The sequence below is a fragment of the Taeniopygia guttata genome, chromosome 3, assembly GCF_048771995.1.
Source record: "Taeniopygia guttata chromosome 3, bTaeGut7.mat, whole genome shotgun sequence".
Lineage (NCBI taxonomy): Eukaryota > Metazoa > Chordata > Aves > Passeriformes > Estrildidae > Taeniopygia > Taeniopygia guttata.
Genome location: NC_133027.1, coordinates 86,863,945 through 86,880,268, shown reverse-complemented (window position 1 = coordinate 86,880,268; position 16,324 = coordinate 86,863,945). Strand labels below are relative to the sequence as shown.

Genomic DNA, 16,324 nt, shown 5'->3' with positions numbered 1-16,324 from the left:
CTTTTGGCAGTGCAATTGTTCTTATCACACATTAGTTGGTCAATGTTTCTAAGTACAACACAGATCTCCTATGTTGACTTCCTGCACTTCACTAATTAAACTAGTTCTTAACAAACTTGAGCTCTGTTACTGAGTATATCACTTGGGAAATATATACACAAAAGGCAATGTCTTTACTTTGTTTTGGTAACTTTATGTATTTGCATTTGCAGCAGACTCAGTATTTGATCCTCTTGGGTAGGTGCCCTCCTTAATCAAGAAACCGCTCAATAAATAGAACCAGTTTTCAATGAATGCTCATTTTTCTCCTCAGTGAAGTTTATTCTTACACTTCTTTTAAGCCAGATTTCAGAAGTTGCTACTCACTAATGACTGAGTAGACAGATGTTTTTTCAAACTGTACTACACATGTTCAACTCATCTATCAAGCCCTTATTCCTGACACCTGCTGTCTGCAGATATGACATGGATTTGAAAGCATGGAAGATCCTGAGTGTGCTCAGTTGCTTCCTCTATCATGCATCTTCCTTTCTACCACCACATTGAAAAGGAAAAAAGTTCCTGGAGAAGCTTCTGCTGATGTGGTTGAATGTATTAAAGTGTGGAGAGAAATTTCAGAAAAAAAAGTTTAAACCCAATTTATAGCCCTATTCTAATCCACCAGGATCTAGGAGTGTGAGATCAGCAGCAGCAACTGTGTTAAGAGAAAATTCCTTTCTCTCCCCTAGGTGTAGAGGATTCTAGAAAACAGAATAATTTCTTTCAGTGACTGGAAAAAGTCTTTACAATGGGAATATTTACCTGCAGAGCTCAGAACAGCGTTATTGCCCCATGCAATGAGATGAGAACTACTGTAACATGTAGCCCTTCTTGCAGCTAGCCAGCTTCAGAATGAGTGTCTCCGTAGAAGGAAACAGCAGCCTTTTTCCACAACCTCAACTTACATTTTTTCCAACAAAAATGAATTCTTTGCATTTTGCCCCCACAGACTGTCAGAGTTAGGAAGTTGCAAGTGAAGGCTGAAACGTTATTACTGAAGATAAAAGAAGCAGACAAGAAAGAGGTCAGAAAAAATCCCATCTAACCACTGCAGGTGCTGTCACTTTCTGATTTGTCTTGAAAACATAGCCTTGAAAATAGTTATTAATGGGAAAGCAGTTACTCTTCCTCTACACTTACCTAGTTTCATACTTCTCATCGATACAAAGCAGACGGATACAGAAAACATTTGAAGCTCCTCTGTATACAGGATGCAAATCCCCCTCCTCATCAGTCTCCAGCAGAGGTGCTGCTGAGCCTTTAGGGCCTATATTGACATTACCTACCAGCAGTTCAGTCTGGGAAACGGTCACAGCTCTATCTTTCTGCAACAATAACAGACAAGGGCTCACTTAAAACACTTCACAAAGTGTTTTCATTAGTTAATCCCCATCCTTTCTCTCCTCTATCTAACCCTTTCTTCCCATCCTGATGGCTGCTTATGGGGAAGTGGATGGGTAAACTCACCCTGACCAATAACTCTGATCCCCTCCACTCTAGACCCCAGCCAGAGCAACTTCTGAGCTGTGCCCCACAGCAGAGACACATGTGGGCCAGAGCAGAAGACAGGGCAGGAGGGAAACTCAGCAGTATTTTTTTGTCCTCATCTCTGCCAGCCTTGCTCCATATCAGCTCTGAGAGCCATCAGCACTGCTGGGTGTAGCAGCATTACCTGCACAGCTGCATCTGCACCAGGAACATGTTCCAAGTTTAGAGAAGAAACAGGCTTTGGCTTTTCACTTGTTTGGCTGTTTTCATCTTTATCTGAGTGAAGTAAAAGAGAAAGTGCACAAGGTTTAATAATGTGAACTTTACTCTCAGAATGACAGCAACAGCTGGAGTGGGCCAGGCTACCTCTATCAAAAGGTTTCATTTTACCAACCACAGTTGAAGCAGACCCTCCTACAGTTATTGGCTAGAGCTTCATTAGACTATTTGATTTCAAAGCAAAAAAAAAAAAAAAAAAAAAAAAAAAAAAAAAACAAAAAACCAAACAAACAAAAAAAACCCCAAAAAACCAGGGAATTGGTTGTAAAATAAGACTTGAACAAGACAGTTTGGAAGCAATTCCTAACTTGTGTTTATCCATGTATCAAATATTTACCCTATCTGAACTGAAAAACAGGACTCGGTGTATTGACTGATATCTTAAACCCCATGTGTAGCTAACTTGCTTTCTGGTGATCACAAGGACAAGCAAGGGCTCTTCATTCTCAGATTAGCTCTCCTAAAAGAATTTAAATTCAGGTTAAATCCCAGTCAAACCAGAGCTCTTACTGGTGCAGTAAGAGACAAGAAAGAGGGATTAGAATTCCTTTATAAATTTACACAGTAAACTCTTGAGGTGTAGGTGTTGCTACTGAAGAAAACACATCAAGTAAGAACACCCTTGCACTTGGAAAATCCAGTAACATTAAGGAAGTCAAGGTTTCTGAGCTCCAAGAACACAAAACAAGCTTCAGAAAACAACCGTCTACCTCTGAACTTAGCCTTGGGACACCCACATAAGCTACATTCACAGACAGCATTTCTTCACACACTAATGGGCATTTAAAAAAATTACCTCAAAGATTTAAAATAATTTAGCCAGAATTAGAAAAAAATATTGTCTCAAAATCTGTTTCTCTGTCAATAAAAGAGTGCAGATGCAATATGCAGGGCAAGGAGAAAAGTGGGGGTTAAGAATCATGGCTTCTCTGGGGATATGACAGATGTGAGCCTTCACAGAAATGATCAAATGTCCCCTTGATTAACCAGATCCATTTCTCATTATCAACAGCCTTGCAGGTGTCAGAAGTTAATTAATACAAGTCTCTTGTTGTCGTGTAAATATTGATATGTTGTTGCTGACTTTATACTAAAATGCAAATCTTTAATGGCTCCACCATCCATTCCTGTCAGACGTGGCTGCATTGCTGTTTACAGACATGCTGTACACGAGTGATGTGAAGAACTGCAACACTATCACCAAATCAAGTAAAGACCACAAAAAAAGAAAATTAAATGAATTCTGTGATTGCTGGGTTGTTAGCTGAGGTACAGTCATTAGGATCAAGAAGCCAGTTCACCATGAGGCCTGATGAAAAGCCCTTGAATCATTCCCACTGCATCATGTTTTCTAGCAACTAATTCATGACACCATATAGAGTAACAACCAAATTACTGTAATTATCCTGAAACCTAAGTGGCATATCAGTACAGACTGTTATATACTCTTTTATTATTCAACATTACATTTTGAAAGGAAAAAAAATATCTACTTAAGAGCTAAAGAGCTTGAAAAAATAACCTTTTTGTATGTAGGAACATAAAATGACGAAGGAAAGCAGCTTGCATTTTAAAATTTCTGGCCTTCAGATTCCATAAAGCCAAGTCCAGATCTTCTGTTGATATCAGGTCACTGAACCTGCTCTGCCCTCACAGCAGGATACCATCCAGCAGCAAGTTTTCAATGCAGCCACTAAAGCAGCCTGGAACAGGCGTGGCTTTGAAATAGCCACAAATGCTGGCTACAGCGTGGGGCTAACACCACAACAGTTTTCAAGGACACGGGCTGGCCTTTATGCTGGAAAGGCTTAACAATGGACTATTGGGATGCAACTCTTCTATTCTAAAATGTGTAAAGCTACAACAAAAATTTTAACTACTATTCTGTGATAACAGAATTAATGCTCCTGAGCAGTGAGTAGACAAATTTGCTATTAGGTTTCTAGTGTCTCTCTCTAGGAATAGCACCAGAGTCAGGCTCTCATGATACTCAAGTTTCTCCTCATGCATCCAAGACCACTGTCATGGTTTAACAAAAGCCTGGTTTTTCAGCTGGGGAGGGGGAGGGTGGTTCCCTGTGGGGACCTGCCAGAGCTAATGAACTGGCTGGTTTTGAAGGGCTAATCAGCTGGCTAAGTTTGGAGATTGACACCCGGTTAGACCACCTGAAGGAGTTAAAACATGCCGCTGTGGAAAAGCACGTTTAAAAACGAAGGAAGCCTGGGAAAAACTCTCCTGGCTTCTGGCCTTTGAACAGGTTGGGCTGGGCTGTCCCTGTGCAGCCAGGCTCACGCAGACTGGCAGAGCCTGGATGAGATCAACCCTTCAGTGTTGCAGAGCTCTATAAACTGTTTCAGTTGATAAAAGTTCAAGAACAAATGAACCTACGACCACCAATTCTCTCCTGAATCGGGAAAATGAAAGAGTGAAGACACACAGAGACAACAACATGGGACCCTGAGGTCAGTGAAAAAAAGAGTCAAATTCTAGATGGGAGCAGACTGAGGAGACGACTTGTTCTTGGGTTGAAATCCTCTTGTAAGGCTATAGAGAAGATATAGTTGATACATCAGACTCTTTTTTCCCTGTAACTCATAGAAGTGCATTAAGGGGACATAGTGTTCAACCACAACTGTAAGCCAAGGCACCAGTATTGAAACAAATAGATGCTACTGTAATCCAATAAGAAACTTGAATAGAGAGAGATGAGAAGTTTTGCCCCAGAGGTAGTAATAAAAAACCTCTGTTCCCAGAGATGCATTAAAAGAACTTCTGTTTTTATGCCAGAACAGCTCATCCCTAAAATAGGACCCTAATAAATTGACATGGCCCATGAAAGCAGTTGTGAGATAGCTGCAAGGTATGGGAGGGACTTTTTACACTGCAACCAGATTTTTGCTTTCCTGGGCAGCTGATTTGCTGTGACATTGAAGCCACAAGAGAACTGTTTATTGTGGCAGAGTTTCATAGTATAACAAAAGAGATTCCTCTTCCCAAGTAGACTGAAGAATGACTATTCTAAGTTTTGTCTTCTTACCTTGTCATTGGGAAAGGAAAAAAGGTGGGGAAGAGGAAAAGTGTTCTGAAGGTTTTAATTCTGTTTTTTTCTTATAATTTTTTTCTTAATTGTGTTAATAAAGTTTTCTTTATACACTTTAATGTTTGTGCCTGTGTTGCCCTCCTTCTCCTAATGCTTATCTCACAGCAAGAAAATAAGCAAATATATTCTAGTAAGTGCACTGGCACTTAGCTAGCATTAGACCCACTACATAATTGGTGCATGAGCCAGGAAACTGAACAATTGGCAGGCCAAAACCTCTACAATCATTAATGATTTGCACTGAAGCTACCTGAAAGTCTATAAATAATTATTTTCTCCAGAGCTGCCCTCGTCATTCTAAATAAAATGATACTACTACTTTAAGAAGTCTTACCTGAAGGCAACCCACAGGATACTGCAACTACCATCAAAACTAATCAAGTTTTTAAATTAAGAGAGAAAAGAAGGGAGATAGATTCACAGAACTGCTAACCATGTTGCTTAAAACATTTCTAAAAAGCACTCAGATGTCAGATTCTCAAGAAACTGAACAGAACACAGCTGCTCATGCTAAGTTTTAACATTTAGAACAAGTTCCACAGATTTACTAAATGGTAAAAAGCACGTAACAGCTGTATTGTCAAGCCCTGTAACCACATTCTCACTGAAAAGCTCAGCAGCACAGAATTTGCCAGAAAACACCAATCTACAGCTTGCAGGCTCTGGAGAAGGAGAGAGGACACCAGAACTCGGAACAGCCCTGGGATGGGTAAGTGTGGGAGAGAGTCCTGGTGGTCAGTCACCTTGCCCAAGCCTCTGCTCAAGCATGGTCACCCAGAGCAGACAGCCCAGGACTGGGCTCTGGCTCCTGAACGATCTCTCTGCCCCCTCAGTCTCATTCCTCCTCCTACCCACATCTGTCACTTCTTCTGAACTAATGCTCCTGGAACCGAAGAAGCACAGGATCAAACAGAAGACAGGCAGGCTCCTCCATCTCCTACGTGCAAGATGCTTCCTTGCAGGGGAGGGGAAGACCACAGGAGCAGCTACAAGGGGATCCTCTCCTTCTTCTGTTCTGTGACTGCTGGCTCCAAGGTACAGCTGGTGGCAGCCCTGGTTGCCTTTTTTGCCTGCTGCTTTGTGTACAGAAAAGCAGATACATAACCTAGTAGTGGAGGTGTTTTATTCCACTACTGATAATTAGTGGATAGCAAAACCTTGTCCTTCTGCACAAAATGACCTTTGAGACTGAAAAATAAAGAAAACAATTGTAAATCATTTACATGATACTTCTGTTCTACAAACAGGTGACATATTTGTGCTACTGGTTTTTATCACTCGCAGGAAGTGGCTTGCACATGCATTGCTGTATCGGGCACAATATAAAAGTGGAATAAAAAGACACCCTGATTTCCCAAAATCTTGTAACACAGGAGACTGCGAACAATACTAAGTAAAGAGCAGAAGCTGAGCCACAAGGAAAAAAGATGACATAGTCAACAGGACAATATAACAGACACAGCCAGCTGCTCAGCTACCAACAGACCTCACTTGACCACTAAATTTTACAATCATATCTTCCTTTAACAGCATAACTGTACCTGATAGACAGTATACACCACACAACAGCTTTCTGAAACTTCAAGTCCACATTTATCGCATAGTTGGTACAGGCCAGCTCCCCACAAACAACAATCATTTCTGACTCAAGAGACCAGGGCTATCAAAATTCCCCTCCTCAATTAAAAAACATCAGGCATCCTACTTCAAAAACGGGTATGTTAATTTGTGTTTTCTTCCTAGTAAACCTATATATCCTTTTCCAACCTTCTGCAAAACCTACTCAGAAACTAGACACAAACACACCCTGAATTTATTTAGCACTTTAGAATATAGATACCTTCTTGAATGCTTGGCCTCCCTGGCATTTTGAGAATATCCTCAGGATGTGGTTTACAGAGTCCATGGAAAGGCCCTAAGTCAAAACACTCTTGAAACAAGGAAACGTTCACATCAGAACATAAGCTCATGAATCCTACTGCAGTGCCATCAACCTGGAAGATAAAAGCCATGTCACATGAACCTGTCATTCTAGGAAAGGACAAAAAAAATGAAAAAAAAATTTCTGAAACATCAACTTTTTTGTTCCATCTCTGACTGTGCATAATGGAAAACTATAAAGGAACTATTTCAGCAAAAGTTAACGATCCTCTTTTATTCTTTCCTTGTAATGTATGTACTAGGACCTCTACAGTAGATGTTCTAGTTCTTTTTTTAGCTAAGACTTGCAAGAGTATTTGGTTTAAATATATAGGCCAAATAATGACCTGGAGTTTCAAAGCATTTGTTATGGCAAATACACAACATACTTCCAAAAACATATTATTTTGCTTAAAGTTACAGTGCAGCTGAAGTAGAACCTTCATTCAGTTAGCTGTAATAGTTGGCTCATTACTGGACACTCACTTGGACCCAAATTGGGCTCAAACTGAAGGGTATATTTTATTCTCCTAAGAAATTAACTCAAGAAATCAATTATGTATAATATAAGGAGTACTTAATGCAGTAGGTATTATCTGCAGCACTTGTAAGCCCCAAATATTTCTGTGTTCTGACAAAAATCCAAGCGCTAGTCTTAAATGCTCTGGCAAACATGAAAGTGATGGGATCCCTGCAATGCTGGCACCCATGGTACTCTGGATGCCTGATTGCTGCTGGCGCTCTCAGCAAGCTGCAGCCCTCAGCAAGATACGCACTGGGACCACAGAGAACTGCCATGCTGGAGAGCTTCTGACTTTAACCTGGGACAAGTCTAGAAGAAGGAAGCTCTTAAATTTTTAGTAGTGTATGCAACTTTCTGGTAAAACACATTATCAAAACACATTTTCTTTCCTCCTCAATACACATAATGAAAGCCTTTATAAACCTAATGAAAATTCAAATGCTGGATTTGTACAGCTGTTTTATCAAGCCATCAGCACATCAATAAGGACTTTTAAAAGTGTGACGTTCAATTTTTCTACCCTCAAACAACAAGTGATTGTTTGTTTACCTTGTTTGCATAACCAACAAAGCCGGGGTGCCACAGTTGCCTGGCTGCTGTGTAATTTCAGGCCCAAGGCTCAGCAGAGGCTGATTAACCAATCCATCTACCATATGTGCAAAAAGAGGCTGCCAGCTTCCTTCTCCACAGGGGAAATTGGCAACCATCATGGTTTACGTGGAGGCACTTTCTCAACTCGCTGTGGCGGTGGCAGCTGAGATAAACTGGGGGCTTGGAACACCTTTTGGTGGTCTCACACTGAGCTCTGAACATGCCACTGGAATGTCTTATTTATAGCAACAGCCCTCTGCAATGTGCTGTTACACTAATGGTGCATTGTTTCCCATTTGGCTCCCAATGGCAGTGATTACATGTCACAATTTTATAAAACCATTTGCCACGAAAAGTGGGTTTCAGGAATTAGGGAGGTTTATTGCCTATCACCTTGCACTACCATGCACAATTACCAACACATGAAAATCTTAACAGGAGTTTTCAGCAGGATAACTATTACCTCTCCTTTCCTATTTAAATTAATTCCTGGGTTTGTCTTCATTTCAGCAAAAAATCATTTAACCCAAGAAAAATTATCTACAGGACTTTAAACTGTGAAAGGATTACTGGCTACTCATTTTCATATGCAATATTAGCTTGCACTGGGAATGAAAACAGTTTACCTATAATGCAAATGTCTAAAATGACAATATGGCTTCATCAAGACAGCCTGTCCAAATTACTTGAAAATAATCTGCACAAGAACTGGGAATTACTGCTTCATTTCTGAACCAGAAACATCACTCCTGAGGACAGACACAAACTGCATTGAGAAGGGCACTCACTGTGTGGGTATAGAGCATGAATTCTACTTCTCACAGGTGGGCTGCTGATTTTATCCCCTGAGCTAGAGTGCGCTGTCACACAGAACATCACTAAGGCTATGATCAGACAAAACCAGAGACCATGGCAGACTGACCTCACAAACAGCTGCCTGATTTTCTTCACCTTCACGTTCTATGAGATCAACAAGGAGATATTCACCATAGGTTTCCTTCAGAGCCTCACTTTGAGATGTCCAGATTAGCATGAGATCATCGTAATCTTCCATCCTACAAAAAAAAGAGATCAGGTAATGTCCTAAGGCTCTGCCATTAATAGGCCCTGATACTTCTGTTCTACTACATTAACATATGGAAAAAAATATTACAAATACTTGTTCCAAAGCCTGCATCCACAAATCACTTCACCCGGGACACATTCCCAGTGCACACTAAAGTGGGAGTCTCAACACCAGAGAGACAACTACACCCAAAAGCCAGCAGAACCCACCAAAATCTGCACTGTTCAGTAGAGATGCTTCTCTTGCCCTAAGAAAATATATGGGAATCCCAGCTCAAAATTCCCCCTCCTCACTCTCCTACAACTGTAGTGGAGCACTCATACAGGTCCCAACCTACATGGATTTTTATTTAAACAGGCAACAGAGAATATTTCCCACTAGACTGCTATTTATAGCCAGGGTCAATGTAACTCTGAATAAGGAAATCCAGCACTTTTACCAGAACAAGCGGTAGAATTCATAAGTCACCCATGCTGAGACTGTGGCACAAAGGCAGGTGGCAAACCAGCTTTAACACTCAACTGCTATCAATAACATGAAGCCACTTTTATTTATCTCTTGGAAAAATGCCGGAATTGAGTGGTGCAACCAAAAGCAGCAAAGAGAAAACTGCGGCTGTGTTGGGCTGCCAGAAGGAACAACTGCAACAAACTGCAGGGGAAAACCCTCCCTGCTCTGGGCCAGGAGCAGGCGGCTACCTCGGCTATCACACCAACACCCCAGGAACATTCGTGCAGGACTGTCCCAACGAACCCGTCCCGGCTCCGGGCCCCGCACAGCGACATCGGGGCTGGCGGAGCCCCGCACGGTCTCTGCCGCCGCCCGGCGGCCTCGCCAGGCATGGGCAGCGGCTCTTTGCTTACTTAGGATGCACAAACCTCCTCCTTTTTCTGCACGGAACCAGAACGGGCCCGCGGTGCTTCCCTCGCTTGTCAAGGATGCACAAACGTGCTGCTGCAGGGAGAACCAGGAACTTGAGAGCTTCCCGGCGTTTTGGGGAAAACTCCTTTTGTGTTCCAGGGTCCCACTGCTCAGGTAGGGAAGTGCTTGTATGCGATACCTCTAAGTTGGAGATCACAGCTCCGTACAGGCAGAAACCCAGAAACAATAAACAGACTCTCAGTGCTAATCTTTACGTGTGTCCGGATTTGGAAGGAGCCTTAAAGAAAACACAGCTGGGCAAAAGAATGTGTCCGAGTTCCTAAGCACTACCTGACTCCAACACAGGAGAGGTGGCCAGGGGGTCTCTGGATGACTTTGATGCTCCTGCACACCAGAATGGACGTGACCATCTTTGTAATCAAGGGTAGGGACCCCTTGGATTCTGACCTCACTTCTGCTTTTTTTTCCCCTCTCCACTAAAATGAAGCTCCAGCAACAACGAAAACTCCATTAAAACTTACAGTAACTCATTCCTTATCCTTCAAACCAAAATGGTTACCCTCATCTCCTTCACAGGAAGTATCCCAAGGGAAAATCTGCAGTGAGGTTTTCTATTATCAGAACATCACCACCTCAGCACAATTAATTAGTACGGCAAACCTGTTAATAAGCTCTCAAACCTCAAAACACCAAACAAAGAGGGGTAACAGAACGAGACTGTATCCTAATTGAACCCTGTTATTTTGTGGAGTCTGTAACAGACACATGCCTCCTCCAAATGGAACATTGTGCCAAGTATTTTGAGTGCCCCATGTCATTCTGCTCTGTGGGACACAGGACAAGATTACACACAAAGGTGCAGACAGCAATTCCTGAAGAATGACCCTATGACAGTCAATTGGCCTCTGCACATACCCATTCATCTCCCTGCACAGTGCTCTGTAGGAACACAATCATTTTAACTTGTTTATTCTGCTTCTAGTATCTTCCATCAGTTTCACAATATTTAAGAAAGTAAAGAAACCCTCCAAATCCCAGTAAGCTTTCCAATACAAAAATGCCACAAATTTCCTCTATTGTGAGTGCAAGCACAGAGCTACAAATTTGACTCTTGCCTACAGGGCACAAACCCAAGAATAAGACACCAGCACGAACCTTAAACATCAAACCTCAGTGGGCTGCATTCTGACACACTGCATGCCCCACATTATACAGGCCAGAAGCAGAATAACTTCCAAAACGATGGTTAAACAATGTATCAGTTTACAGCTGCTTTTCCCCCTCTGTAAGCAGGGGGAGAGGGGACAGAGATTACCCTAATCTCTTCCCACTTCCCCAGAACATGTTGCTAGGCAGGTGGCCGCAGACAACATCCACAGAGGAGTCTCTAAGGGCTCCCACTGACTGTTACTATGGATGCCAGTGAAGCACAGAGATGAATGCAGAGGGAAAGGAGAGCAAACAGAAATTAGCCTTACCTGCTACCCACTGATGGACAGCACTGAAGTATGAGTTTTGTATCATCACTGCATAATTTCAGAGGAAAACCAGTTTCCCAGTTAATTTTCTAATAATACCAAAGCTAAAGCAATTTTTACTTTTTATAACAAACTACCAAAATCCCAGACAAGATGGTAGCTCTTATCAGGAATATTGCTATGGCCTAAGTGACATTTCCAATCATGCAAAAGAACATTTCATTTGACAATATCCAATGGCCACCAAAAAAAAATTAGTTTAAACTTAAAAAAAGACAAACATGATAGTCAGAACCAAGACAAGTGGAAAGACTTTTAATCTTCAGGCATTAACCCACCTACTGATACCATCACTGTATAAAAGTCCATTCACTTAGTTATAGGTGAGAGACAACTCAAAAGAAACACTCAAAAAGCCTAACAATTGTACATCGAGTCAGTATGAGAGAGAATTTTAACATATTGAAATATCCAGAGCTACAGGAAGAGGATGTGAAGTGGCAAAGGTCAGGCCTCAGGCCTTTTTCTTAAAATGCTCAAAAGTCAAGCAAAAGGAGGAGTTCAAGCTGCAGATTTGCTTCAAACGCATGTGGTAAAATTCCATATATGCAATAAACCATCTCTCAGACACAGGCTTCTGTCAGAATGCAGCCCAAATCAGCCCATAAACAAAGAAGGAAAATGCTGCAGTTTCCCCCAGTCAGATGTGCTCAGGGAAGCAAGAAGCTTCGTTACCTTGCTTGGCGCACGTACAGCTGTGGGTGACACCGATGCCTCGGGCATGCCAGCAGTGTGAAACCTCTCTCCATGGGTGAGCCTGGAACAGGCATGATCCTTTCAAAGACATTCCCCATGTCCAGCTCTGAATGACTAAAACCTGTCGGGGCAACAGAGAAACTTCATTATGCAAGCTTTAAATTAGCAGCAAAACTGTATGAGGAAAATGGAGTTTCAAACTTAAACCACAGATAGTAAAATGCTCCAAGTCTTTTAAGTTAGGCAATGAGGCTGAAATGACAGCAGCATAAACATGCGAGAATCATCACCAAAGTCATGTAATTAATCCAGCATTTCAAACCTGAATAAGCTTCAAAGCAATCAGAAATTGGTAGAAAACAATCCCTATAAAAATAATGCAGCCAATTCTCTATGCCTCTGGAGAATCTCTGTCAGGACTCATAATGCTGAAGGAAAGCTAATGTTGGTTGCCAGGGTGGATTTGACAGAACCCTTAATTCAAGCCCTGTTTTTTGTAGTTGACACACCACTACAGTCTTTTAGTGTGACTTGGAACCAACATGTCTAGAAGCCAGCATATCAGAAAAGTTCCAGCTCCCTTTTCAGCTCAATTTACGTGCACGCTTGGTTTATTGGTCAGAATTCAGGACCAAAATTCCATGTGGTGCTGTTCTCTGATTAATACATATATTCTTTACCTTTGTGCCTTTATTCTAGAAGAAATAATCCAAATTTCCTTCTATGTCTCCAGCAGCCTCTCTGAGTCTCACCAAAGTGAGACCAGTCTGCACTGGCTTGGCTAAGTAAGAGAAAATTACCAATTTCAAGTCTCTTGGCTCTATTCAACCAGGAATCTTCACAAAACTTGTAGGTATTGATTTTTGAGATCTTTACTCCTTTCTGATGTCCTGTTTCTGGCAAATTTAAAGATTGCAGGGAATAGATAGACTGCTGAATGGCCACTGGAGTGAGCATGGAACCACAGGTACCTCTTGCACATGGGATCTTCACAAGAAGATACTTTTAGATTATGTTTTCCACGTGTCTAGAAACTGATAACTGTTCTCAGTACAAAAAAAAAGGACACCACAACAAGCTCACAGAGTATATTAATCAGGTTTGCAATTGTTCTCACTTCAAGAATAAAACAGTTTTAAGTTCTTACCTAACCTATCCTCGGGTGGTATAAAGAGAAGTATAAACTGCAGTTCTGGTAGTAAGATGAAAGCTCTCCTGGACAAATAACAAACATATTCAGTCTTTTATTATTACACCCATCAATGACAGACAGCAGCTAGCTTTTTTAATATATAAATTTTTCTTTCTCCAGTGTCTATAGCCTTCCTTCATAAGTCCACATGGCTCAACAATTAAAACATTTCTGACTAACAATATAACGTGAAATTTATCTGGGTAATTTTGACTAGTTTTTCCTACCTTATTTCTTTCAAATTTCCCAATCTTTACACTTCAAACATCCTCTTTTTTATAGCAGTTTCCCAGTGGTGAAATATTTAAGATATCAGGCCTCTTCTGGCAGATCTTTGATGGGGCATCTGGATGAGACTGCTTGACTTGACAAACATGATTTGACAGCAGGAGAGGGCATGTGCCTCACTACCCAAGGCTACACAGGAACTCACCTAACAATTTCCTGGGAACATCCTGCTGCATAATCTTCCTTTGCCACAAAGAGATGCATGAAGAGCGTGTTCAAAGGCTACAAGACAAGGAGCGAAAGCCTACACACCATGCTGCTCATGTTAATTCCATCAGCTCAAGTACACATATACATTTCCAATATACATGATCTGCACTCAAGGAGCAGCAAAATATACATAAGTGACTTCAAAGCATGTGTGGGTAAAGTTACGTGATTAAAGTGCTTTATATAATTTTGTGCTTCTGCAACATTTTTTATTTCTACTCAGTTTACTATTGTTTGACTGCAATATACACTGTACATTTCATATTGAACAGTATTAATTCTTGACTAACAACATCCAACCACATTAAACACTCAACATGTGTCTAACAAAGACATTCTTTCAAGGTTAAAAGAAAAACCACAAACCAAAAGCTCACCTGCTTCTAATAATCCTAAAGTGGTTTTTCTTTAAAGGTAGTAAGAAAAATTACATACTTTAACATGACATCATTAGACACACAAATACCAGGCAAAACCAGAGCAGACTAACAGACACGTTTATCTTGTGCACCTCCACTAAACATTGAAAACCCCTGTGCTGGAATGGCAAAGGCTATTAAATCATCTGTTCTCTAGCATATTAATTACAAGTCCTGGGTCAGTAAAGGTCTGCCTGAAGATAAAGATACCTTAAATGTAAAACCTGAGATCTTTTGAATAGCATAATATTCAATTAAAACACCACAGCTAGAGGCACCAATAAACTTCAGCAATTTAAGAGCAAGAATGATTTCAATAGAAGCTGCAGTACATGGACCAGCATCAGGACAACAAGCTATTCTAATAAACATCTAAAGACATCCCTAAAAATCAGGCAGTTTGTTTTTTTAGAAGCAAAGGGAAGAAATAAAAGTATATTACTGTTGAGGTCCAAGAGGACACCAAGTATACCAGACATGGACTGTAACTGTTTCTGAATAGTGCTGGTAACCAGACAATCCAGTACAGCATCTTCACTTATCCCTTTCTGCACAATTCAACTCCCACTTCAGACCCTGAAATTATTTCTGTACTCTAGGAAAAAGACAGGTCAACTATACTTCACAGAACTCCTACGTTCAGATGACCTCAGTTTTGAAAAGCACACCTGCATGGATTTAACCTACAGTTTACCAATGACATCTCATCAAGTTATACCCCAGAAAACGTTCAGCTTTCTGCCAATGCAGAAGTATAAAACACTGACTCTTCTACACCTCCTTTAGCAAATAAACTCCATTCTAGAAAAATAGAATGCTGCCTGTTACAAGGTATTTTTCACTACTGGTTCTGAACAGTAATTCATTTTTCTTTTCTCTGTAGGCCGCTACACCAGATCCCACAGAGCCACCACGCAGCCTGAGGGAGAGCATAGCACAGCAGAACCCCCAGAGCAGCTGCACCCTGAATGAAGTGGCTGTCCACGAAGTGCTGCTCAAGGGACAAAGTCCATTACAAGGAAATCACAGGTCCTTTCTGCACACTCTCTTTGGCTGTACTGGTGGTGTTTCTTTTAAGAGCACACATTTTCAAACACTTTGTCAGTTTACCTCCAAGCCATTGCTTAACACTACAGAAGACCCTAGGCAACTGATGAACAAAATGCCCAGAGATAACTGCAGCACTGCCAACACCTCATTATGGCACATGCTGCACACCTTATGAGTGCCTGGGGTTTAACATTTTCTGTATTTTCTCAACAATTCCACAATCTAGTTCCCAGCTGGACTTGGTGATGGGAGAGCATTCGAGTGCTAAACTTGTAAGGGCCAGTTTCTGTAGATCCTACCAGAAAGTCACAAACTCGCCCAAGGAGCCCGTGTGAAAGTCGCCAGCAGCCAGCAAGACACAGAGCAGCAGCCTCCCCACCAGCACCAAAAAAGTTCTCTGCAGAACTAAGGTTCCCCTTGTCAGCACAAGGGTTTGACAAGGACTCCATCACCTTCTGTATCCTGAATGCCTCAAATCTACCAGAAACAGATCGCAGACGCCCACGTGTATTTTCCATACCTGAGCCTTAAATGAAAACTCAACTAAAATCACACTATTTACTTACAGTGCATTTATTGTTAGTGTAGTTTTCATGCAGGAATGGTTCCCATTCAGCCTGATCAGTGATATTCCAATTCGGATAGTCCAGAAAGGCAGCATGAGCTATAACCTCATTCTTCTCATTGCAGAGTGTTAAAGCAAGATTTGATAATTCTCTATGAAAACAATTTAATTTTGCACAAGTTAACGAAACTCCACATAGAAAAGTGACTGACTGTGAATTCAGCCTGAGGAACAGCAAAATTAGCCATGTTCAAGAGGGTTCCCAGGATCAGGCCCCAATTAAACTTCACCATCCACATGCTAACATGGAATTGTTACTTCAGTTCCACACATTTGTGCTATAACATCATAAAAATTCAGGATGATTTTCAAATCCTCATATTAGTAAATTTGAGATGCAAGACTTAAACATTCCCTTCAAAACATTTGTATGTATCTTCACACGTCTTTTTCCCCAAACAGCTGTTATCCGTGATTT

The 16,324-nt window shown here is 41.3% G+C and overlaps 1 protein-coding gene across 7 annotated transcripts in view; it reads right to left on the bottom strand.

Annotated features, from left to right (window-relative positions):
- The window catches only part of CFAP61 (cilia and flagella associated protein 61), a 91,796-nt gene that overhangs the window by 73,013 nt on the left and 2,459 nt on the right, over positions 1-16,324 (bottom strand). For 6 of the 7 annotated variants that reach the window (XM_030268635.4, XM_072927328.1, XM_072927329.1 and 3 more), the window contains 8 exons: positions 15,848-15,998; positions 13,748-13,824; positions 13,270-13,337; positions 12,102-12,243; positions 8,863-8,995; positions 6,747-6,900; positions 1,712-1,803; positions 1,180-1,364 (listed from right to left, as the gene is read on the bottom strand). In XM_030268635.4, coding sequence (XP_030124495.4) covers positions 1,180-1,364; positions 1,712-1,803; positions 6,747-6,900; positions 8,863-8,995; positions 12,102-12,243; positions 13,270-13,337; positions 13,748-13,824; positions 15,848-15,998 — 1,002 coding nt within the window. The remainder of the gene's footprint in view (positions 1-1,179; positions 1,365-1,711; positions 1,804-6,746; positions 6,901-8,862; positions 8,996-12,101; positions 12,244-13,269; positions 13,338-13,747; positions 13,825-15,847; positions 15,999-16,324) is intronic. The other variant, XM_072927331.1, reaches the window with a different exon arrangement.